Source organism: Capsicum annuum, chromosome 12, assembly GCF_002878395.1.
Source record: "Capsicum annuum cultivar UCD-10X-F1 chromosome 12, UCD10Xv1.1, whole genome shotgun sequence".
Taxonomy (NCBI): domain Eukaryota; kingdom Viridiplantae; phylum Streptophyta; class Magnoliopsida; order Solanales; family Solanaceae; genus Capsicum; species Capsicum annuum.
The window spans coordinates 14,394,412-14,421,632 of record NC_061122.1 but is presented as its reverse complement, the minus strand read 5'-3'; the positions used below and the strand labels follow the sequence as shown (position 1 = coordinate 14,421,632).

General features: G+C 35.7%; 1 protein-coding gene and 1 pseudogene across 1 annotated transcript; one reads left to right on the top strand and one right to left on the bottom strand.

Annotated features, from left to right (window-relative positions):
- Positions 1-417: 417 nt before the first annotated feature.
- Positions 418-3,420, top strand: LOC107851512 (cytochrome P450 71D7). The gene is made up of 3 exons (XM_016696569.2): positions 418-835; positions 1,643-2,172; positions 2,679-3,420. The coding sequence occupies exons 1-3, from the start codon at positions 433-435 to the stop codon at positions 3,288-3,290; spliced, it is 1,545 nt and encodes a 514-aa protein (XP_016552055.2). The 5' UTR covers positions 418-432; the 3' UTR covers positions 3,291-3,420.
- An 11,693-nt stretch (positions 3,421-15,113) lies between these two features.
- Positions 15,114-26,823, bottom strand: LOC107849447 (annotated as a pseudogene).
- Between the last annotated feature and the right edge of the window lie 398 nt (positions 26,824-27,221).

Below are 27,221 nucleotides of genomic sequence, written 5' to 3'. Positions count from 1 at the left end.
TCTCCACGTATAAGGTAAGATAATATCTTCAAATGCTCCACCCAACCCACTTTCTTACATAAGATCAATGACTTTTGTGGAACTAAGAAATATTCAGTGTTTTGTGCAAAAGTCCCAAGAGTTGAAAAACTAAATCAGTCGCACTCTCAAAATATACTTTGTTCACACACGCATATATATAAAATTGGTAAAGAAACATTTTATAATCAAAAAGTGTGTACAATCAAGAAAACAAAGTGTTACAAAGTTATTTTAATATCATATAATATACACATCAGCAATTTAAAATCCATTATATGTCTTAAACTCTATATTCAATATGTATAAAATGAAACGAAGTATAACATTACGTCAACATGATCTTGACAGATATTTAAATTTTATTTTGATTGAAAAGATGAGAAGATTGGTTGTCTCTCTTCGCCACTATAAATGCAGAACTTTGAAGAATCACCAAACACATTACTTAACTCTCCCAAAATGCAATTCTTCAGCTTGGCTTCCATCTTCCTTTTTCTAACCTTCCTCTATTTGTTAAGGAAATGGAAGAGCCAAACCAAAAAATTTCCTCCAGGTCCATGGAAACTTCCTTTTATAGGAAACATGCATCACATGGCTGGTGGAGTTCCACACCGCATTCTTGGAGATTTAGCCAAAAAATATGGACCGATCATGCATCTTCAGTTTGGTGAAGTTTCTGCAATTGTTGTTTCTTCTTCTGAATTGGCTAAACAAGTACTGAAAACTCATGACCTCGCTTTTGCATCTAGGCCTAAAATCATAGCCGCGGACATTATCTGCTATGATAGGTGTGATATTGCCTTTAGCCCCTATGGTGAGTGTTATGTGTTAGGATCCTTCCTTATTAATTTATGGTATCCATAAGGTAATCCTTAAAAGGAGTCTTGTTTATATGGGGCAAGGGTGGTTCAAGGTAAGGTTAGTAAAGCATTTGGTTAGGCTCCTATGATTTGAGGCTTCAAAAATTTTAATACTAAATTTTATAATTTTAATTTCACTTGAAATAATAATGAAGGTTGAGAAATATGCTTGGAATTTATTTTTTAAAAAAATAAATAATAAAGAAAAGAAAAAACTATTTAATTTTTATCATAAATATTTTCGAACATTGTATTAAACAACTCAAACTTCATATTAATAAATAAGGTTTTAACAATAACATCTAAGTTAATGTATTACAAATAAATATCTAACATCTTATTCACTAAAATTAATCCTTATTTTTATCAATAATAATATTAATATGTGAAGTTAAAGGTTACGTGTCTTTAAAGAATACTCCACCACAAACAACTAATATGAAAGAACAAAAAAAGATCATTTTAAATTATTAAAATATTATTTTTTATAATGTGTATATATTTAAGTCCTCATATTAAATTTTGGCTTTAGGCCACTAAGTTTATTGAGATATTCTGATAAGGAGAGAACGTAAACCTATTTCTCATATGTATGATATTAATAGACCAAATTAACCAAGTTTCATTGTTATGTTCTTTTTGATATATTTCAAATTTTCTTATTTATCGTCATCCAAGATTCGTTTTGTTAAATTTTACATGACACCTATCAATTTCTTTGTCAGATTTTGCATGACACCTATTAATTTCTAACCTAACAGGTGAATACTGGAGACAAATGCGTAAAATTTGTGTCTTAGAAGTGTTGAGTGCAAAGAATGTTCGAGCATTTAGCTCGATCAGACATGATGAAGTTTTTCGTCTCATTGACTCTATCCGATCATCTTCATCTTCTGGTGAGCTGGTTAATTTTACTGAAAAGGTCACTTGGTTCACAAGTTCCATCATATGTAGATCAGCATTTGGGCAAGTACTGAAGGAACAAGACAAATTTGTTAAACTAATGAGCAGAGTGGTAACCTTAGCAGGAGGCTTTGATATGACTGACATCTTCCCTTCATTCAAGCTTCTTCATTTTCTCAGTCCAGCAAAACAAACACTTCTTGATCTCCACCGTAAGGTAGATTCAACTGTTGAGGATGTCATCAACGAGCATAAGAAGAATCTTTCAACTCAGAAGAATGATGATGCATTAGAAGGTGAAGACCTAATTGACGTCCTACTAAGACTTAAGAAGGATGGAGCTCTTCAATTTCCTATCACCAACAACAATATCAAAACTGTTATTATTGTAAGTATTGAATACTATGCTTTCTCTTACTTATTTAACCATATAAGAATTCCATATCCATTGCGATAGCTTAAAAATAATAGTAATTACTAAAACTTTTTTATTTGGAAAACTGATCTTTTGATGTGTAACAAAGAGATCTGCAAAAAGTGCGGAGATAATATCTTAGATGGTCATTAAACCAAGGACAGTATTTATAGAAAGTCACTCAACTTTGTTTTATAACACAAAAGTGACTTAAGTATTGGTTAGGTAACTTCTCAAGTGAAATATCAATAGTTGAGCGTCGTACTTTTGGATTATAAAACAAAGTTGAATGACTTTCTAAGAAAACTATATACCCTTAACTGAGTGACCATATAATATCTTATCTCAAAAGTTTGGTGTAAAAGTTAGTTTGTTAAAAAAAGTTAATTAGATGAGGAAGGAGCATGTGCAATAGTCCGATTATGCAATGGAAATAGCATGTGTGATCTTCAATTTAATAATTTGGCTATTAATTGCAGGACATGTTTACAGCTGGAACAGAAACTTCAGCAGCAACAATTGTATGGGCTATGGTTCAAATGATGAAAAATCCAAGTATATTCATCAAAGCTCAACAAGAAGTACGAGAAGCCTTTAGAGACAAAGTAACGTTCAATACTAATGATGTGGAGGAACTCAAGTACTTAAAGTTAGTGATTAAAGAAACTCTGAGACTTCATCCTCCACTTCCACTTTTGGTCCCAAGAGAATGTAGGGAAGAGACTGACTTAAACGGCTACATTATTCCTGAGAAGACCAAGGTCATGGTTAATGTTTGGGCAATTGGTAGAGATCCAAAATATTGGGATGACGCAGAAAGCTTTAAGCCGGAGAGATTTGAGCAGTCTTCTATTGACTTTCTTGGTAATAATTTTGAATATCTTCCCTTTGGGAGTGGAAGGAGGATTTGTCCTGGAATATCATTTGGCTTGGCTAATATTTATTTACCGTTGGCTCAATTGCTTTACCACTTCAATTGGAAACTCCCTACTGGAATGAAGCCACAAGACTTGGACATGAATGAATTGGTTGGGATAGGATCTGTCAGAAAAAATGATCTTTACTTGGTTGCCGCTCCTTATCAATCTTAATGGCATTGCTTTTCAAAGCTCCTTTGTCATCTTTACTCTTATGGCATCTTTTCTCTAGTGTTTTAAGTTTATCGGTTTCCAATGCATGCATCTTTCATCAAATAAGAATATATCAAAATAGTTACACTCAGGTTTAGTCTGTTGATTTCATAACATTTCTTGCTCATTATTGTCACGACTCAAGCCGAGGCCTTGGCTGCGATGAGCATCCCAAATCACGAAAGCCTAAGAGACCCCTTAGCATACTATCATAAGCATAATCTATACATAAATCAAAGTGCAAAAGATATAATAATGTTCAATGGAAACTTATAATCCAAAATATGTCAACGAAATTATGACAATACAATACTCATATTCCGTCTACAAAGCATCTAATCAAAAAATAACTATCTAGGTCGGGGCAAAGCCCCCGGTTGGACCATATACTGAAAGACTCAACATTTGAGTAAATGTCTTCCGAAAGATGGATGACTCAACACTTCTGTCATATCCCAAGTGTTCTACTGATATGATGGACGATGGAAGTATACCGTAGAACTTAAAATATAGGGGTCAATACTTGGAGAATATTGGTACATAGAACTAGCCAAAAATAACATCTACTTCGTATAACATAATTGAGAGCATTTTGAAAATAGTTTAGCATAATATAGACATAAAACCACATGGGGAAAATTTAAAGAACTTCAATTCATGCTTGTAAGACTTTGACTTGACTCTTTGCTTTACTTCTGAGCTAGTTGGTACACCCTACCATTCTGATTCCCCATGAGCTATAAGGGTTAGCCCTTAACTAGGTAGCTATGCATTCAATTCAAGTTTGTCACAAGAATTGGAGTTTTCATGATAATACCCCCTTTCAAGCATACCGTAGGCATCACCCTTTCATGATGTCCTAATTATCCCCCTTTCAGGATAATACACGTATCAGCAGAACACGATTTTCCACAATGAGCCCTGTTACTCAAATGTGTTCTTCGAGTAACCATTTATCTCTCTTTACGCTCAATTTTAACATCTTAAACCCATGCTTCATACTCAAAACGTTTTCATTTTAAGGGAATTTCATAATAGGTACCGTCATACCTAGACTTGTAAGCTATATCATATCAAAACCATAGCCCTTCTCATTCAAAATCATGCAAATGACCACCAAAGATTTATCAAATAACACAACAGTTCTTATTTTCAAAAGTATATGAAAATTGTGCAAACACGCTCTCTTTTCAAGACTTTAACACATGGTGGTTAATTCTTTCATTAATCACATGCAGTTTCTTCATTAGGAAATCATAGGATTTAGAATAGAAATCACCACTTTGAAAAATGCGTCAAACAGCCATGTATCATAATCAGGAGGAATTTAAAACTCAAAAATTATCATCAATCATAAAATAACTCCAATATTAGACACACATAAATCTCATGATTAAAACTATGACTTACAATTCATGCTCTCAAACCTATTTCACAATTCGTAACATGTTAATACAATGAATTTCATCACAGGGAAGGGAATTTCACAAATCATGCTCATAAATCACTTTTCAATACTCATATCATGTATGCACACGATTATAAATCAAGCTTATGGAAGAACCCCATGACAAATACATACTTTCGTCAAATTGGGTTCATGATGCATGGTCTTTAAATAATTTTCCAAAACTTATTACATATATATAGTTATATATCCTTAAAACTTGTTAAAATGGTAAACTTACACCGATGAGATTAGGATAGTCCCGTATACTTTGATAACGATGAGAATGTAAGAAACTTTGACCCTTAAAGCTAAAGATCCTCAAACCCTAGGTAGTTTCTCTCCTTTTGCTTTAGGGGAGATAATTTGGGGAATTGAGAAGTGAAATAACATGTTTAAAGACCTAAATTTCATTCATAAGGGATTAGGGACGGTTATAGGGAGTGAAAAGACCTTAGTGCCCTTAAAATAGAATAAAACGGAGTACTTTTTGATGCTTGGCTTTTGCTTGGCAGCGCATGGCCAAAGCCAACCTCAGGATTGGCGATGCACAGCCAAAGCCAACCACAAGGTTGGAGGCATACAACCAAACGCAACCCATTCCAGTGGTGTTTGGAGATCCCTGCGTAGTGCGGAGCCTTTGTGGTGGGTGGTACCCTTTGCAACGCCCACCCATTTTCAACATCCAAAACTACCCCCAATGCAACCCACAACCAATAGACTTGTTTTACCATCAATATAGAGGTCCTATGGATCATTTTTAAAGCATTACTAGAGCATTAAAAACGTGGGGTATTACAATTATTTTTTAATGTACACAGAGATTCTAACCCTAGGGAATGGAGCAGAACTCAAGGAACATCAAATAACATGAACATTCAATAAGTCAATATCAGTTTCCCTATTGGAGATTAAAAAACTATAGCAAAAAAAACTAAAGACTACGTCATGAAAAATATTTAATACAAAAAGAGAAAATTAAAATTGATTCAAGGAACTTTTTCAGTTCTCAAAATTAGGGTGATTTTTCTGCAAGAAAATCAAGACAACTCATTCAATAGATCAGTGAGCTATAAAAATATGTTCAATTGATTAGTGTTGGAGCAGAATTACATTTGCTTTATGGTGTTTTAGGTTTTATTAATCTTGTGGCATCGATATTTCTTATGGTGTTTTAGGTTTTATCGGTTTTTAGAGCATTATCTTTTTTTAAATTATAATGTATCATGATATTAGCCTCAGGTCTAGTCTATTGTATAAATGCATTTTCATTTGGCCGTTGGATACACAACAAATAAGAGAGATTTATACTGTTCGATTTTAGACATAAAGATTTATGTATGTTAGACAGTATATTCAATAAATCGTCATGGATTGAACACTGAAAACCCTAATCAAAAAAAAGGAAAAGAAGAAGAAGAGAAAATGGAAAGTTACTTTTTATTCTAACTACTCTACTTGAAAAATATCTGGATCCTTTATTTTATACAACATAAAATGTAATGTGAATGAAAATGTATGTTACACTAAATGGGATAAGCTTTTAACCCAGATTGAGACTTGAGCCTACTAAGTCAGACGACTCATTCTTCATGCTAACACTTTCCCTCAAGCAGGAAGGGGGGCACACAGACATCTTTGACAATGAAAAGCTCCTGAAAGGGGCTTTGTCAGTAAATCAGCAAGTTGCTTAGAGGTGTGAAGATGGTGAAGAGAAATCACACTAGTAGTCAACCATACACAGACGAAGCAGCAATCAACATCTATATACTTCGTGCATTCATGGAAAACTGGATTTCGAGCAATGTGAATGGCTGTCAAGCTATCATAAAAAAAATAGGAACATGATGTTAATAGAGACACTAATGTTACCCAATAAACGACGTAACCAACATAGTTCAGCAACAACCTTCCATAAGGCTCAATACTTAGCCTCAGTGGAAGATAAAGATATGGTGTATTGCTTTTTACTCTTCCAAGAAATGGGAGACCCACCAAGAGTAATATAGAAACCAGTAACAGATTTTCTAAAATTAACACATACAGTCCAATCAGAATCTGAATATGTTGTAAGAGAAAAATTAGGAGAATTAGAAAGAAAAATATCCTGATCAGGAGCATTAAGAAAATAGCATAACATGTAAAACAGCTAGCCTGTGAGGTACCTGAGGTGCATTCAAATATTAACTAAGATGCTATACTAAAAAGTCAATATCGAGATGAGTATGTTGTAAGAAATTCAACTTCCCAATGAGATGCCTATAAAGGGAGGCATCAATGGGTGGAGCATCCATATCAACCAGTAATTTCATAGAAGAATCAAGTGATGTACTGACAGAAGTAAGGCCATCATAATGGAAATCCTAAAGAAGGTCATTAGTGTATTTTTTCCTGCAAACAGTAGAACCAGCGGGGGTGTAAGAAATTTCTAACCCCAAGAAGTAGTGAACATGACACAAATCTTTAATATGGAATTAAGCGTCCAAAAATTCCTTTAAATCAGCTAAGGCAGTAAGATCATATCCAGCCAATAGTATATCATCAGCATGCACAACAAATACAATTAGAGACCCAGAGATCTTAGTAAACAATGAATAGTCATTTTGGCTGGCAGTAAATCCTTTGGACAACAGTGCCTAAGACAGTTTAGAAAACCACTGTCAAGAGGCTTGTTTAAGATTATAGAGAGATTTTTTTAAGATGCATAGTGGGGTAGAGAAAGATGGAGTGACAGTAATACCAAGAAGGAGTTTCATGTAGATCTCTTCTTCAAAAAACCCATGCAAGAAAGCATTATTCACATCTAGTTGGAAAACTGTACTACCCCTCTTGGCAGCCACAGCTAAAAGGCATTTTATGGTGGTGATTTTAACCACAAGGGAGAAATTCTTATTGTAATCTATACCCAGCTTTGAGTATCACCTCGAATAACAAGTCTAGCTTTATATCTTTCAATAAAACTATCTGATTTATGCTTTACCTTGTATACCCATTTGGGAGGAATAGCTTTTTTATCAAGGGAAAGAGGAATAATGTCCCAAGTGTCATTAGTTTCAAAATCTTAAAACTCTTTTAACATAGCATCCCGCTAAGCAGGATTAGAAACAGCCCTGTGGTAGATCTGAGGCTCATGAATGTGCTTAATTGGTGGAGAAGAAGGACTGATAGAAATGCAAACATGGTCTACAAGATGGGAAGTTCAATGGACAATTCTAGAAGATTTTCTAGTAGGAATGAGAGTAGGTGGAACAAGGGACAAAGAAGAAGGTGTAGTAGGTAATGAAACAATGGTATCAGATAGTATAGAATTAGGAATATAAGAGGTAGCAGCAAGTGATGGTGGAACAAATGGAGCAGGTGGAACAGGAGTAGGATTTGAAGAAATAGGTACGTTAATAAAAGAGGAAAAAAGTGAGATATCAGTGGGAAATTGTGTATTAGATAGGTAAGGAAAGATGTGTTCATAAAAAGTGACATCTCTAGAGAAAAAAATTGAGTGAGATAATAATTTGAGAAATTTATATGCCTTTTTACCATATGAGTATCCAAGAAAGATAGTTGGGATAGATCTAGAGGGAAACTTGTCCCTGCCGAGTTTATTAGTAGTGGCATAACATAGACAACCAAAGGATTTGAGATATTTATAAGAGGGAGGGTGGACAAATAACCTCTAAATGGGAGAGATGGTGTTTAAAACAGTAGAAGAAAGCTTATTAATAAGTTAAGTTGTTGTTAAAACACATTCCCCTCAGTATTTCTTTGGTAAGCCAAATTGAAACAAGAGGGATCTAGATACTTCAAGTAAGTGTTTGTGTTTCCTCTCAACTACTCCATATTTGTTGTGGAGTATGAGACATAGTGGTTTGGTGAAGTATACCATTAGCTAAAAAGAATTGTTGACAAGGTAAACTCCCACCTAACTCAAGGACATTATCAGATATGAAAGATTGGATAGGTAAGTTAAAATGGGTTTTGACCATAAAAACAAATGCTTTTAGTACAGATAGAGTTGCTTTTACAAGATAATAAATGAGTCCATGTAACCCTTGTGCAGTCATCCACTAGGGAAGAAAGTACTTTTAGTGATTATATGTATGGGTATTGTAGGGGCCCCATTATTAATATGGACCACCTGAAATGGGTAGTAGAGTGGATAGAACTGTAAGGAAATGAAGTTCTTTGTTGTCGTGCCATTAGACATATTGAACATATAAAAGGTTTTTTAGTAGATAGTTTATCAGGTAAAGTTGAAATGCAATGTATTTTATGAAAACGAAAATGGCCTAACCTTTGGTGCTATAATATATCTAATTTGTTATTAGCATAAGAGGAATTGTTAGAAATAAAAGGGGAATTGATATCACAGTTGATGAACGAATTACAAGAAATAGAAATACTAGGAAATAAAATATTAGTGAAAACAGTTGGAACATTATTGCATTTACTACTGGAATTACTACTACAAGGAGAATCATCAGATGGAAATACAGGTGTTGAAATAGTGGTTGCAGACAGTTCTTGATGCAGAAAGTATAGTCCATTGGCAGCTTTACCAATCTCCAGTGGCCTCTTCAAAGGAGGGCCCTATAGAAAGCAAGCATAAGTGGTGAGAACAACATGGCATTGAAGTTGAGTTAATAATTTGTGGAGGGATATTAAATTAAAATGAAAAGATGGAACAATAAGGACATTATGAAGGATTATTTTAGAGTTGAAATAAGAAGATCCAGTAGATACCACTTTTACTTTATACCCATTGGGATGGGTTACTAAGTAAGGTTATGTAACGGTTGAAAACTGTGTAAAAGATGTTTGTGAGGTGTCATGTGATTGGTTGCACCTGAATCTAGGATCCAGGGACTAGATTTTTTTAATTGAGAGAGAGAGAGAGCACAAGCATAAGAATAAGTGCTAGACACAACGAACTATAAAGCAAATCTGTAAAAGCACTAAAATATGTATTATCATTATCAAATATCCCTTCAAAAATGAAGGTACTATTTTACAGACTTAGAAGATACTGATAGTGTTAGTACTGGTCATTGGTTAAACTAATGGGAATATTAGGAGAAGAAGCTTCTTTTGTATATTTTTTATGTTGAACACATGAAGTAGTAGCTTTTTTGTTCTTAGTAAACTTGAAATCAATAGGAAAGCCATGTAGTTTGTGACAATGCACAATAATATGGCTAGATCTCTTGTAATATTTGCAAAAGGAATTTGATGTATCAGAAAAATTCCCCTTCTTATAGTCAGATTGAAATATTTGGGTATGTTTGGGATCAAATTGTACCTTCTAATTAAACTTGGAGTCATAAAGAGGTTTATGATTATTTTTGGGTTCAAACTATAATCTTTGATTAGAAATATAAAGACTTTCTCCTCTTCTGAAAGGAGTATATGAATTAGTAGAAGTTGAGAATGTTGCGGAATCAGTGGAGAAGGATGGGATATGAAGAGATCATTTCTTTTGGTGATCATCATGTTGTAACATAGAGTATGCTCTATTAATGGAAGGTAGAGGTGACATCATGAGTATAATAGTCTTACAAGTAGAGTAAGCCTCATTTAATCCACTCAAAAATTGGAATAACTATTGTTCCTCCAATAGTTTGGATAGGGCACCACATGTACATACAGGGCCTACATAAGCTGTGTTTAATTCATTCCATAAGCTTCTCATTTTCATAAAATAAGTGGCTATATCAGATGAGCCCTGACTAGTTGAATTTATCTCACGTTGAATTTTAATGTATTTGGACCCATTGGACTGTCCAAAATGCTCATTTAGATCTTTCTAGATTTTTTTTAGCTATAGTATGGCCTATGAGACTAAGAGAAATATTTTGGGATAGGGAGTTTGTAATCCAAGCAATGAGAATGTCATTACAAAGCTCCCAACCCAAGTAATAAGGAGAGTCCTCTGTTGGTTGAGGATTTCTTCCTGTAATAACTCCTATTTCGTTCTTTGCAGACAAGGCTACAAGCATACTCCTCCTCCGGGGAACAAAAACATTCCCATCGAAATGAGGAGAAATAAGTGGAGTATTAGGGTTATCGGAGGGATGAATATAAAAAGGATGTGAGAGATTAATAGAGAAGGGAGTAAAACGCTTAGTTCCCGCAGATGTAGATGTAGTATTCGTATTTTCAGTCATTTAGAAATCAAACAGTTATTCAATACCAATTATATGAATATACTACACAGTAAATCGAGAATGGCTATACAAGGTTTGTGAATTAGTGAAAATTGAGGAGAAGGGAAGGATAGTACCGTATTTCTTCTAATAACTCTGAACAATAGAAGCCTTTTGTTCAACAAAATGTGATGAACTTTGAGATCGCCTAAAATTTTTCTTGACTGGCCGAAATGATCTCAAAAAGTCACTGAGAAAGACTCAAATGTGTACCCAAATTCTCCGGAATGGACAAACTCAAGCGAATTTTGATGAGGAAAATTGTTGAAATATGAAAAAAATCACCGTAGAAAAATTTCAAGGGTAGGATCGATCGATATCTCGTGAGCAGCATTATCTAGTTCTGAGCTCTGATACCATGTTAGACAATATATTCAATGAATCTCCATGGATTGAACACTGAAAACCCTAATCGAAAAAAGGGTTAAAGAAGAGAAAAGGGAAAGTTACTTTTTATTCTGATTGATCTGCTTGAAAAATATCTGGATCCTTTGTTTTATACAACATAAAATGTAATGTGAATGAAAATTTATGTTACACTAAATGGGCAATGAAAATATATGTTACACTAAATGGGCTAAGCTTTTAACCCGGATTGAGACTTGGGCCTAATAAGTCAGATGGCCCATTCTTCATGCTAACAAGGTACGATGCCCATGGAATTTTGTTCAAACAGCAGCCTACTTTTTGTCAGTCTAATCGTACACAAAGATCCCTAAAATACTCTAGTTCATGCTCATTTCCAACTTAACATTGAAAAAGATCAAAGTACCCAAACCTATGAAACAGAATACAAGCACGGAAGAACTTCATTTTCTCTTCTCTTTCTAAACTCTGAAATTTTAGGTTAGTTTTTTGTCTTCAGAATGCATTGTGTGTTGGGAGGACAACAATATCATAGGCCACAATTTTGATGCATTCCTTAGCTGTAGTGAGTTTCGCGAAATTCTTTCTTATCATAGGCCATAATTCAGTTTAGCTTTTTGTCTCCAGAATGCATCCACATGTTTGTGTTGAATCATGAGCTCATTGTTTACATATTCATTAACATCATGTCCTCATACTGGAGAGTTTCAGCCGGTGCTTGCCGATTTCAGTGGAGTCACAGTGTTTGCGGAGGAAATTATAAGTTGTCTCGCTTGGCTGGACAGTTCAAAAGTGCACTTCCATTGTATCTCTGCCCATATGATGAATGCTCTGTCTATGTGAAGGGTGCTTATCATCCGGACAATTCCTCTGGTTGCGCACATAGAAGAGTGTGAGGAACGGAAAATGTAAGAAGAAAAATCCCCAAATTGCAGGTATTGCTTTGGAAAATTGTTGGCCAAGAAAAAATACAAATTAAAAAATGTAACAAAGAGTCCCCAAATGTGAAGTTATGTGTAGTGGGCGATAAAGCCTTTAAAATAGATGTTAGAAATATTATTCGTTCGTGAAATCAATGTATACATAATTGGAGCCAAATATATAAATGCAGTTGGATTGATTCATCACATCCGTGCTCAACAATGCAGGTGTGGGGCTAAATAAATATGATGGAATTATGCATCATAGCCCTAGGCTCTAATAACTATGTGAACAACTCCTAAGATCATACTCTCTTTTATTTTAATTGCTTTAGTTATAATCAGTAGATTATCCAAAGTCAAGGCCCCTAAGGATCCCAATGCTTGGAGAAAACTACCGGGCATCAGTAAGCAAGCAGTCAAAAATATTTCTTGGAAGATTGAGAAGGATGAGATACTTTTCTGGTGGGATAGTTGGATCTCTTTTGGTCCTCTAATATATCATGTTCATCTAAAAGTGAAGCCTGGTAATGCTAATGTGGCCTATAAGTTCGTTGTATGAGTATCAACTTAAACATCACGGATAAAGCTATCTGGAAGTTATCCAATAATGGAGCCTTCACCGCTACCTCGGCTTACAAAAATTTGAGATAAGAATGGGAATCGTATATAGCAATCCAAAAATATTTGGAGTGAAGGACTCCCTTTCAAAGTCTCATTTTTTATGTGGAGACTTATTAACAAGAAGCTTCTCTTTGATGACACGTTAATCAGGTTTGATATTGAACCTGATTCAAGGTGCACCTGCTGTAGAATTGCTTAAGAGGAAACCTAAAATCATATTTTTGCTAGAAACAATCTGGCTCACAATATATGTAATGTTGTTGGAGGACCTCTTGGCATTAATAGCAGTCAACATAGCATTGTATGCGGGAAAATTTGGTAAGCTCGATGCTTCAAGAAGTATGGACATAATTCTGCTACAATTACTCGAATCAAACAACAAATACTCTTCCAGGATAAAATTTCCATGGGCAAAGTCTATGGCAGAATGGACCGACGATGAAACTGGGAGAGTGTCTACAGAATTGCTCTGAATGACAGGCTTAAAATCACTAGTAAATTGGTCCACCGAAACGACCTAGATCCTAGTTCATATGGCCGGAAGTGGTTTATTAAATTGAGGGGCCGCAGTGGATTGCTCCTCAACTCAGGAACTTGTTCCAAGATAGACTCACACAATAAGAACTGGGAGATATATAAGCTAAGAAGTGTAGGAATAAAGTAAATAGTAGACATAAGGTTTTTAAGTGGAAATCCTTGCTCAAAGGAGAAAAATCAGGACCTGCTTCATGGATTACTAAGCTCCACTATATCCAAACAACTTCTTGAATACAAACTCTTAAGGATTAATCTCCTAATTCCTTGTTCCCTAGCAATAACTCAATTACACCTTGCAAACATTACTGAGAAAATAGGCACACTCAAAAAATAGATGTGTAGCAGATTCCTCATATGCACCACACAGCAGCCACGTATTATTTTGGCTAGCTAATAACCATTTTGGCTATCCTTCGTGAGCAGTCTCTTGAGCAGCGGTAGCCAGCATATAAAGTTGTGCTTACCCTTACTCCACACCCATTTATACCACGATTATACTTTATTTCCCCCTCTTCTCCACTTGTACCCACTACTAATCCCGAAATAATTTAGTCTACGTACCAAATTATTGTTTCTGAATATATGACATTTTATTATTGTCAAATGCTACATTGAAGAATTTCAAGATTAGTTGAACAATCTGTATTCAATATCAATCACTGCTTCAGACAGGCCAACCGGCATGCTGACATATTAGCAAACTTCAGCCACAACATTGATGAAATCCAAACCGTCAACTCTTTTGCTGATCTGCCAAGAAACATCTGAGGGCTGATTGATATGGAAACTTGAGCACGAAGCTGAGTATTTTAGGGATCATTGTATTCGATTAAACTGATAAAAAGGCTAGATGTTTTTTGGACAAATTCCTGGGGAGTTATACCTAATCTTCGTGTCTAATAAGGTATATATATATATTAAAATGGAGCATAGTAAGACATTTTAACTGCTCTTATCTGTTGTATATACTGCTGCTAAATGAATAACTATGTCCTCTTAGCTCCTTAAATCGCACTTCTTATTTTACTCTCACTCCATTTTAACTGTTCCGTCACTGTTCACTATTCATTTTCTTTGATGTCCCTTGAGTTTTGTTCCATTCCCCAGGATTAGTATCTCCAGTCATATTAAATAAAAATGAACAAAAAAATGTTATTAGACTAGACCTGAAGCTAACTGTCATGATATATTCTTAGTTTCTTTTTATGGTTAACAAGATATTATATTAATTACTCCCTCCGTTTTTTTAATGACCTACTTTCCTTTTTAGTCCGTTTAAAAAAAAATAACCCCTTTCCTTTTTTGGCAATACTTTAATTTCAACTTTCTACGTGGCATGTTTAGGACCACAAGATTAAAGGACATTTTGGTACATTTGACATAACTTTAATTTAAGGCCGCAAGATTCAAAAGTCTTCTTTATTTTATTAAAACTTGTGTCAAGTCAAAGTAGGTCATTCTTTTTTAAATGGAGTACTTAATATGCATCAGTACATATGAGTGGCAGCAAAAGTCTGCCGGAAGGATTAGGGGGAGGGGAAATACTTGTACTCATAGTAGTTCTGTTACATTGAACGATACGTTCTTATTTGATAAAAGATACATCCACTAGAAACCGGTAAACCTAAAACACCAGAAGAAAGATGCCAGAAGAGTACCGGATAATATATGAACTTTAAAATGTTGATGCCAGCTAAGGTTTATAAGGAGTGGCAATCAAGTAAAGGTCGTTTTTTTCTACCGACAGCAATTCCATCTGATTCGGTCAAGTCCAAGTCTCTTGGCTCTATTCCAGTAGGGAGTTTCCAATCGAAGTGATAAAGCAATTTAGCCAACGGCAAATAAACATTAGCTAAACCAAATGATATTCCGGGACAAATCCTCCTCCCACCACCAAAGGGAAGATATTCAAAATTATTACCAAGAAAGTCCACAGAACACTGCTCAAATCTCTCTGGAATAAAGCTTTCTGCATCATCCCGATTTTTAGGATCTCTTCCCAATGCCCAAACATTGACCATGACTTTGGTCTTCACGGGAATAGTATAGCCATTTCTGTATGTCTCTTCCCTACATTCTCTTGGGGCCAAAAGTGGAGCTGGTGGGTGAAGCCGCAAAGCTTCTTTAATGACTAACTTTTAAGTATTTCAGCTCCTCCACATCATTTATATTGAACGTTATGTTGTCTCTAAATGCGTCTCGAACTTCTGCATGAGCTTTGGTGAATCTTCTTGGATTTTTCAACATTTCAACCATAGCCCATACAATTGTTGTTGATGAAGTTTCTGTTTCGGCTGTAAACATGTCCTGTAATTTATAGCCAAGCTATTAAATTAAACAGTTTGCTAGCCATCTACATTCCATAATTTGACTATTGCACATGCTCTTTCCTCATCTAATTAACTTTTTTAACAGACCGACTTTTACACCAGACTTTTGAGATGATATCGTATATGGTCACTCAACTAATACTAGTTATCTTAGAAAGTCACTAAGATTTGTTTTATACTCCAAAAGTACGTCACTCAACTATTGATATTTCAATAATAACAGCTTTGATATGGAAGTGCTACATGGTTAAACAAGAAAGAACAAGCATAGAATTTAATACTTACAAAAACAACAGCTTTGATATGGCTGTTGGTGATGGAAAGTTGAAGAGTTCCATTCTTCATAAGTCTTAGTAGGACATCAATTAGGTCTTCATCTCTTAATGCATCATCACTCTTATGAGTTGAAATATTCTTCTTGTGCTCGTTAATGACATCCTCAAAAATTGAATATACCTTACGGTGGGCATCAAGAAGTTTTTTCTTAGCTCCACTGAAAACATGAAGAAACTTGTACGAAGGGAAAATGTCAGCCACATCAGAGCCTCCTTCTAAGCGTAGCACTTCTCTCATTAGTTTAATAAACATGTCTTGCTCCTTCAGTACTTTCCCAAATGCTGATCTACATGTCATAGAGCTCGTGAACCAAATAATCTGTAACACCCTAATTTGCTGAACCAGAACTCTACATGGTGCCCATGACCCTGAGGGACCACAAGCTAACCCATGGTTGATATCTGTACCTGTACACTGCATAATATAAAACATAAATGTGTAATACTATAAGGCTATAAGGTTCAAAACGGAATAATCATAACATGAGAGTAGGGTATAGAATACCCAAAACAACTGTAATACTATCTGAAGTCTGGACATACTAGTCTAAAAAGCCTCTAACATGACTATCTGAATAGGGAGTTGATGGGACATGTCCCCAACTAACTCCGACTAGCAAAACTGAACTGAAATAAACCATAACATAAGTAATGATCATGCCCTCGAGAGATGATAACTCACTGCTGGAACTCTGACAGCTAAGATACTACTACTACTACTGGTCTGGAAATCATGTATCTGAACCTATGGTGTAACATAAAAGAAAGCACCATAGCGCGAATACGTCAGTACAATTGAGAGTATTGAGTATACGAGTGAGCTAGGCTAATGCAAAGGGTTTGAATGCATGAACAATGCTGACTGATGTGAATGGGAGAACATATACATACACAAGTAACTGCTACTGAACTCGTGACAATACTGACTACTGAGTCTGAATACTGACAACATGAGTTTACCGGTTCCGAGATACTAAATGACTGCGTTTACTGATATTGATCTGTGAATCACTAATAAGTAAGGAACCAATACTATATTACTGAATAGTAGGAGACTGATACTTTATTACTGATAAAGAAATGATTGTTTATGGCAGTCCTGATTATGAAGGACTGGTCTAATTGACTGTATCTGACAGTCCTGAAATTGAGTACTGATAGCATGAGTTCAATGAAATCTAATATGACCGGAAAATGATTTTTGATAGTTGATATAGATAATAACATGAGTGACTATATCTGATAGCCTTGATACTGGATACTGATAACATGAGTGACTGTAGGTGATAGCCCTAAATCTGATAGAACTATCTAAGTTCTGTACTTATCTGAGTTGACTATATCTGACAGTCTTGATATTCTGAAGAACTATCTGAGTTCTTTTACCAACATGCCCCATGTATGCTAATATAGCTGAACTGGAGTCCAATCTTTGCCCTGATTGGAAGGGTTTCAATACCGTGCCACGGGTAAAGACAAGCTGTGAGTGACCCTCAAATATGGCAGTGTCCCCAAAAGAGAACGATGGATATCTGCCTCATCAATCCTCAAGCTGGCAGTGTTGATGTCTCAACCTATGCTGGCTATATAGTTCTGGAATACAAGGATGACTACTAAAAATCACACCCTCATCTGACAGTGTATGTTCCCATCCTTGGGTTCACTCGGTGCTAACTTCTACTCCCATCTGAATAGACACTGAGCATGACTGACTGAACTGATTAACTGAACTGATTAACTAGACTGATAGTGTTGCTTAGCTGAGCTAAGCTAAATTTAATGAGTTTCGTTGACTGACGAAATACTACTGAGATCTGAGGACTGACTGAGAGAACTAAAGTTACTGAGTACTGAGTAGAACTGGACTGGTATTGAGTTTACTGAACTTTCATTGACTAATGAAATTACTACTGATGTCTGGTAACTGACTGAGTTCAGAGATTACTGAGATTTCTTGAGTCACATGACTGACTCAATCCTACTGAGCATGGCTTGACTGAGGATATTATGACAACATGACATGGCTCTAGGCACACAACTATATTTTTCAGGTACAAGTACCCCTAAGACTCGATGGAAAGAAACTGACACACATGAATGACTTGTTCATAGAAATAGAGTCCACAATTCACAATATCATAAGTAGGGGATTCAATACTACACATGGTTCTCAACATTTCATACGTGGGAGGGGATACATTCAACATGGAAGTACTTTCTTAACTTCAACATCATGTTCACTACATATCACCACCACAATACATCAATAACATGGAATTCATGTAGAATCATAAAGCATAGAGCATGGACTTGTTACTTGGTACTCTTAAGTCATGAAAACATGATTATTATTATTCTAGGAATTTCATCGAACACCTTGTATGCACAATTTAGGCATAAGTGAAACCATAATATTTTACATCATGAACAACCAAGTTTTACATGTTTTCAACTCACATGGTATCATAGATTCATAATAACACATAAAGATTCCAACTTGGGAATCATTCAACATCAATAACTTGATTATCAACATCCAACAATATAGATATCATAAATAACTAATTTTATAGATTTCAACTTACATACTAACATAGCTTCATGAAAATACTTAAAAATTCTAACTTGAAATCATACAACAACCATCAACATGAACATAATCATACCACAACAAAGTATTCACAATACATAATTTAAAACTTGATTCTTGAGCTCCATGGATGAAAGGAATCCATGGATGAACACTACGCATACCTTAGTTCGTGATTCTTAGAAGATTGATGGAAAGATTCTTGAAATTAAATCCCCAATTGAAAACCATCTTCTTGTTTCTTGAGAGAAAATAGAAAAAAAAAAAAAAGGAGTGTATTTTGGTTGAAAATGGGGTTGATTCTGTGTTTATGGGTATATATGGGGTGGGAGATGACCAAAATGCCCTTAAGAAAAGAGAAAAAGATGCAGTTGTCCCTCTGTTGAATGTCTGACAGGCTGAAGTAAATTGATCATAAATTTTTACTCAGATGCCCAAATTGGATAAAACTAATTGCATTGGAAAGAATACTCTCATAGATTTCATTTGATATATAGAATCTCTCACAGTTTATTATATTCATGGAGTTATGATTGTTTGAAGTTGACCCTAAAATACTGGAAAAAAAAACTGGGCAAGCACTGGAGTTAGCAGGCGGCGCGGGCTAATCGCCCGGGGCTTCTATTTTGGGCACCCAAACATGCCCTTACGCTACTCCAAAAATTCTGAAACTCACCTGAAATATACTATGAGCTTTCCCGATCGTAACATAAATTGAAAATTAAAAAATGGATGTCGGAAAGGTCGCCAAATAAATCCCCAAAGTTTGGAGGTCTAAATTAAGACTAACTACTGAATCTTGAACACTTAGCAAAATTTTTCCAAATCTTGGGATCTTTCATGGATCTTTATGAGCTGAATTTGACACACGATTTTGTGGGGTATTACAATATCTTCCCTTTGGGAACATTCGTTCTCGAATGAGACTGACTCAGAGGGGAAAAATGATAAACTAGAGTACATATAAGACATTCACTACTGAGACATTAGTTCATCACTGACATGACTGAAAACTGAACATATTATACTGGTTTATAAATGAAGGACTACGTGCTCTGATGAACTGAGTTTCTCAAAATGAGAATGCATATCTAATGCATAACTGACAAGCTGAATCCATGTATATCTGATGCATGATTATATGTCCGACATGATACGTGAATGCATGACTGAAAGCACTGATAAGCTGATCACGCATATCTGATATGTGAATATATGACTGAACTGGCTCGTGAACATGCTACTGAACATGCAATGGTAAAAGATACCAAGTTTGAACTAAAAATTGGGCATGGAACTAAATACTAAGTTTGGTACTAAAATCTGAACATAAGAACGAGTAAGTTCAAGAAAGACTGTTACCTTGAACTGAAAATACCGATGAGTCTGAGATCAATTACTTAATATGGAAGAGCGGGAACATGAGGACGTAACTAAGCCTGGAACATGATACATGAACTGAACTGAGTCTACAATGCATGACATGGATGGAGTATCGTATCATGGATTAAACTGAGCCATTAAGTACATGGCTTACTGCTGAGTTTTGGAGTTAGAAGGTTGGCTCATAAGTAACCCTTCCTCCAAGATAGATTCATCAAAGAAAATGACATGTTTAAATCATGAAAGCTCGGGGGCAATAATGTATCTTCCCCTTGGGACACTATGTCCCTTGAAGAATGCTTACTTGACTGAGATACTGAGACAAACTGAGGCAATGCACAAGGCACTTACAAATTGAGTCGTGACTGAATATCTGAGATCTAAAACTGAGATATGATGCATGAACTGAGCTGAACATGAATGCATAAATACACTAACTTATCTGATTAACTGAAGGCTATTAGCTGAATACTGGGTATGAAAGACTGAATTGTAATTAATCTGAATAGCTAGGCTGAGGCCGTAGAGTATCATAGGTATAAGAAGGGACTGACAGAGTAACATGAGGTAACTGAACATAGGTTTCTTGAAAGCTATATTGTTTGAAAATGCAGGACCAAGCGCATTACATGAGTTTGAAACATTCCATAGACTGAGGTATGCAAATACCTATAACTGAGTAGCTAATAACTGTACGCTGTGGTCAAGCAAGTTTGAAACCAAACTGAGTTTCTGAGCTGAGCACTGATCTGAAGCTGACATCTTAACTAATGCTATAACTGGAACCCATACTGGTGCTGGGTTCGAATATTGAATACTGATAACTAAAGTTTAGACTGATACTGAAGTACTGAATCTTGATGGTTGAGTAACTGATTACTGATAGTCATAGTCTTATAGGACCGTCTGAGTCCTTTACTGAATATCAATTACTGAACTGACACTGTATCTGAGGACTCGGGGATGGAACATAGACCCCATGGATTCACTGAGGAATCTAAACTGAGAGTATGCATGAAACATTATGAATTTATGTGATCATTAGGAGCGTAACATGGATCACGAGGACTAAGTATTCTATAGACTGAGATACTGAAGCACTAATAGTTGAGTAACTGGTAACTGAATTGTTGATAGTTACGTGAGGAATCCTGACATAAGTCAAGGATCTGAACATACAATCATACTCTGCACTTTCACAACTTCTATGTACAACCCCTTGTTAGCCAATTTCTTGCATACTAACATGACGTTCAAACCTATCTGCATAACTACACCCTCATGTAAAACAAGCATGCAACAATCTTTTCTTAACATAAAACATTTACTCTCCTTCATCATCACTACACTGTTTCACAAGGAGAGGTTTCTGAAAGATTAAATCAGGAGGACCTGAAGTATGAATGAATACTAGCTGATCTTGAAACATGACTGAAACTTTGAGAAATAGAATATCAACAACATGTTTTTTTTACCAAAAAGGTATGAAATGAGAGTGTACATGACATAATCTTAATTTATTTGATCTATAGAGGCAAAGCATAATTCATAAAAATTGAGTATACTGTAAAGCGTGACACGTGTACATGAGTCATGAGCTGCATGACCTGAGTTTGGAGTTTCTGCATTCGTGGGACATGATTCGTAACACTGAGGGAGCTGGAACTGAACCCCTTATGCTGGGAACTGAAGGCGCACATAATCCTGTGAAAAGTGCATGAAAGTAAGTTGTGTTCATGAAATATGATTCGTACTACAGAGTAAACTGGGACTCCTTATGCTGGGAACGGAAATAGAGTTGACATGCAACTCTTGAGTGGGTTTCGTGATAGCTGAGGTGCAAAACTCTACACTGAGATAAAAATGGGTCGGGAATCGTCTGCCCTTACTTCTTTCTATTCATACTGGCACTATCACTAGAATTTGAGAGCCTGACTTGGTTACTTAATCTACTATCACATACTTACATTCTGTTCGACACCTACTTGTCTAACTAAACACATCATCTAATGTGGTTTCCTCATATACTACTAACATCACATCCACACTTTCATACCTAATTTCAAGTTAATAGATTTACATTCTTGCTTGCACTGTTCAAGCCTACTAATTGGTATAACTATCCCTATGAATACATGATCTAATAAATCTGAATAATTCTATCCCAACTCTACTACTGCTAAGATTCTGAGTTCAAGCTTCTAACTCTAGGTCTATGCTATCATAGAATTCTGAGAAGGGATCTGATAGCATATCTAGATTTGGGTGTGAGAAGGAGTTCTCATAATCATGAAGGAAATCCATATAACTTTGGAATAGAACTGGACTGATAAGGCATTGCCGAGTCTGTAGCAAATCCCATAACTGACGGTTAGGACTGTCTGAGAAAGCCCTGTCTTTAGGACCTTGAGTTTACTATTTCTGTTACCTTGAAAGTAAGGTGGAGTTGACATGCGTGGAGCATGATGAGAATCTATATGAGTTTTCTTAGAAAACCTTTCTTTAGGACGATATGAGACATGAAAGAAAGGAAACTGTTTCTTAAACACCTCATAACCTCCTGCACATAAGTGTGGTGCACAATACACGCATGTACAAGACTACTAGATACAGCTTTCAGACTTCTTAGGATACTATTGAACCTTAGGCTCTGATACCAAGTTTGTAACACCTCAATTTGCTGAACCGAAATGCTACACGGTGCCCATGACCCTGAGGGACCACAAAATAACCCATGACCCCGAGGGACCACAAGCTAACCCATGGCTGATATCTACACCTGTACACTACATAATATAGAACATAAATACAGAATACGTAATACTTTAAGGCTATAAGGTTCAAAATAGAATAATTATAACATGAGAGTGGGGTATAGAATACCCAAAACAACTGTAATACTATCTGAAGTCTGAACATACTAGTCTGAAAAGCCTCTAACATGACAGTCTGAATAGGGATTTGATGAGACATATCCCCAACTAACTTCGACTAGCAAAACTGAACTGAAATAAACCATAACATAAGTAATGATCATGCCCTCGAGAGACGAGGACTCGCTGATGGAACTCTGACAGCTAAGATGCTACTGCTACTGCTGGTCTGGAAATTGTGTATCTAACCTATGGTGTAACATAAAAGAAATCACCATAGCGTAAATGAGTCAGTACAACTGAGAGTACTGAGTATACGAGTGAGGTAGGCTAAATGCAAAGGGTTTGTATGCATGAGCAATGCTGACTGATATGAACGGGAGAACACATACATATATAAGTAACTACTACTGAACTCGTGATGATACTGACTATTGAGTCTGAATACTAACAACATGAGTTTACTGGTTTCGAGATACTAAATGGTTGTGTTTATTGATATTGATCTATGAATCACTAATTAGTAAGGAAATGACATTATATTACTGAATACTAGGAGACTGATACTTTATTACTAATAAAGGAATGATTGTTTATGGCAGTCCTGACTATGAAGGACTGGTCTAATTGACTGTACTGATAGTCCTGAAACTGAGTACTGATAGCATAAGTTTACTGAAATCTAATATGACTGGCAAATGATTTCTGATAGCTGATATAGCTGATAAAATGAGTGACTATATCTGATAGCCTTGATACTGGATACTGATAACATGGGTGACTGTAGCTGACAGCCCTAAATCTGATGGAACTATCTGAGTTTCGGACTATATCTGAGTTGACTGTATCTGACAGTCTTGATATTCTGAAGAACTATCTGAGTTCTTTTACTGAGATTGAATGACTGAAATTATGGGAGGTAGTAGTTTAACCGACATGCCCCATGTATGCTAATGTAGCTGAACTAGGGTCCAATCCTTGCCCTGATTGGAAGGGTGTCAATACCGTGCCACGGATAAAGACAAGCTGTGAGTAACCCTCAAATCTGGCAATGTCCCCAAAAGAGAACGGCGGATGTCCGCCTCATCAACCTTCAAGATGGTAGTATTGATGTCTCAACCTATGCTGGCTATATAGTTTTGGAATGCAAGGATGACTGCTAAGAATCACACGCTTATCTGACAGTGTGTGTTCCCATCCTTGGGTTCACTCGGTGCCAACCTCTACTCCCATCTGAATAGACACTGAGCATGACTGACTGAACTGATTAACTGAACTAATTAACTGGACTGATAGTGTTGCTTAGCTGAGCTAAGCTAAATTTAATGAGTTCCATTGACTGACGGAATACTGAGATCTGAGGACTGACTGAGAGAACTAAAGTTACTGAGTACTGAGTAGAACTGGACTGGTACTGAGTTTACTGAGCTTTCATTGACTAATGGAATTACTACTGATGTCTGGTAACTGACTGAGTTCAGAGATTACTGAGATTTCCTGAGTCACATGACTGACTCAATCCTACTGAGCATGGCTTGACTGAGGATATCGTGACAACATAACATGGCTCTAGGTACACAACTATATTTTTCGAGTACAAGTACCCCCAGGACTCGATGGAAAGAAACTGACACATATGACTGACTTGTTCATAGGAATAGAGTCCACAATTCACAATATCATAATTAGGGGATTCAATACTACACATGGTTCTCAACATTTCATACGTGGGAGGGGATACATTCAACATGGAAGTACTTTCTTAACTTCAACATCATGTTCACTACATATCACCACCACAATACATCAATAACATGGAATTCATGTAGAATCATAAAGTATAGAGAATGGACTTGTTACTTGGTACTCTTAAGTCATGAAAACATTATTATTATTATTATTATTCCAGGAATTTCATCGAACACCTTGCATGCACAATTTAGGCATATGTGAAACCATAACATTTTACATCATGAACAACCAAGTTTTACATGTTTTTAACTTACATGGTGTCATAGATTCATAATAACACATAAAGATTCCAACTTGGGAATCATTCAACATCAACAACTTGATTATCAACATCCAACAATATAAATATCATAAACAACTAATTTCATAGATTTTAACTTACATACTAACATAGCTTCATGAAAATACATAAAAATCCCAACTTGAAACCATACAACAACCATCAACATGAACATAATCATACTACAATAAAGTATTCACAATACATAATTTAAAACTTGATTCTTGAGCTTCATGGATGAAAGGATTCCATGAATGAACACTACGCATACCTTAGTTCGTGATTCTTGGAAGATTGATGGAAAGATTCTTGAAATTAAATCCTTAATTGAAAACCATCTTCTTGTTCTTGAGAGAAAATGGAAGAAAAGAGTGTATTTTGGTTGAAAATAGGGTTGATTTCGTGTTTATGGGTATATTGGGTGGGAGATGACCAAAATGCCCTTAAGAAAAGAGAAAAAGATGCAGTTGTCCCTCTATTGACTGTCTGACAGGCTGAAGTAAATTGATCATAACTTTTTACTCAGATGTCCAAATTGGATGAAACCAATTGGATTGGAAAGAATACTCTCATGGCTTTCATTTGATATATAGAAGCTCTCACAGTTCATTATATACAATTATTTATAATCGTTTGAAGTTGACCCTGAAATACTGGAAAAAAACTGGGCAAGCACTGGAGTTAGCAGGCGGCGCGGGCTAATCGCCCGGGGCTTCCTTTTTGGGCACCCAAACGTTCCCTTATGCAACTTAAAAAATTTCTAAACTCACCCGGGATATACTACGATCTTTCCCGATCGTAACGTAACTTGAAAATTGAAAAATGGATGTCGGGAAGGTCGCCAAATAAATCCCCAAAGTTTGGAGGTCTAAATTAAGACTAAGTGCTGAATCTTGAACACTTAGCAAAATTTTTCTAAGTCTTGGGATCTTTCATGGAGCTTTACGAGATGAATTTGACACACAATTTTGTGGGGTATTACATAATCTTTTTTGTAAAATTAACTAGATCACCAAGTGATGAAGATGACTGGACAGAGTCAATGAGACGAACAACTTCATCATGTCTGATCGAGCTAAACGATCGCACATTCTTTGCACTCAATACTTCCATGATACAAATTTTATGCATTTGTCTCCAGTATTCACCTGTAGGGTAAAAATTATCAGAAGTCAACCTAACAAAACAAATATTGAATGACGATAAATAAGACAATGAAATTGAAAATTTGAAATACATCAAAAGAGACATAACAATGTAATATGGTTAATTTGGTCGATTAATAATCGAGAAAATTCAAATTTACATCTCTTCTTAAACAAGACGCCTTCAAGGATTATGTTGTGAATACCATTGATTTAGAAGGAAGGATCCTCATTTATTAGGAAGGTATTGGGAAAGTAAAAGCAATCATGGAAAATGTACGTTTGTCCTTTAAGAAAAAGTAAAATCCAAATATATATAGTGAAAAGATATTAGCTAAAACGTCTAACACTCACCACAGGGGCTAAAGGCGATGTCCTTCCTATCATAACAGATAATGTCAAAGGCCAAGAGTCTAGGCCTAGATGCGAAAGCGAGGTCATGAGTTTTCAGTACTTGTTTAGCAGTCTCAGAAGAAGTAACAACAACTGCAGAAACTTCACCAAGCTAAAGATGCATGAGCGGTTCATATTTTTGGCTAAATCTCTAAGGACGCGGTGTGGAACTCCACAAGCCATGTGATGCATGCTTCCAATAAAAGGAAGTTTCCATGGACCTGGAGGCAATTTTTTGGTTTGGTTATTGGATTTCTTCCATTTCCTTAACAAAAAGAGGAAGGTTAGAAACAGGAAGATGGAAGTCATGCTGAAGAATTTCAATTTGGGAGAGTTAGTAATGTGTATGTGTTTTGTGATTCTTCAAAGCGCTGTATTTATAGTGGTGGTTTTTCATCTTTTTAATGTAAATAACTGTCAAGATCGTGTTGATGTTACCTTAAAATCATATTTTCTTAGTTTCATTTTATGTATATATATTAAATATAGAGTTTAAAAAATAAAGAAACACTTCTAAATTTTATGATGTTAAATTGATGATTTGTATGTTAATATTAAAATGTATATATACACACATATCGTTAAGAGACTATATACCTTATATGTATTAGCTTGCCAATCCTTTCAGCTATCAAATGGGACTTATTATTCGCACACCCTATAATCTCCCCCTCAAACTAAGTCTCATGTGGTCCATCACCATAATCCATGGGTTACTAA

Coding starts and splice junctions, on each gene's coding strand:
- LOC107851512 (XM_016696569.2), top strand. CDS start 433: ATGCAGAACTTTGAAGAATCACCAAACACATTACTTAACTCTCCCAAA. Junction 836..1,642: donor TATTGCCTTTAGCCCCTATG/GTGAGTGTTATG, acceptor CTAACCTAACAG/GTGAATACTGGAGACAAATG. Junction 2,173..2,678: donor ATATCAAAACTGTTATTATT/GTAAGTATTGAA, acceptor TATTAATTGCAG/GACATGTTTACAGCTGGAAC.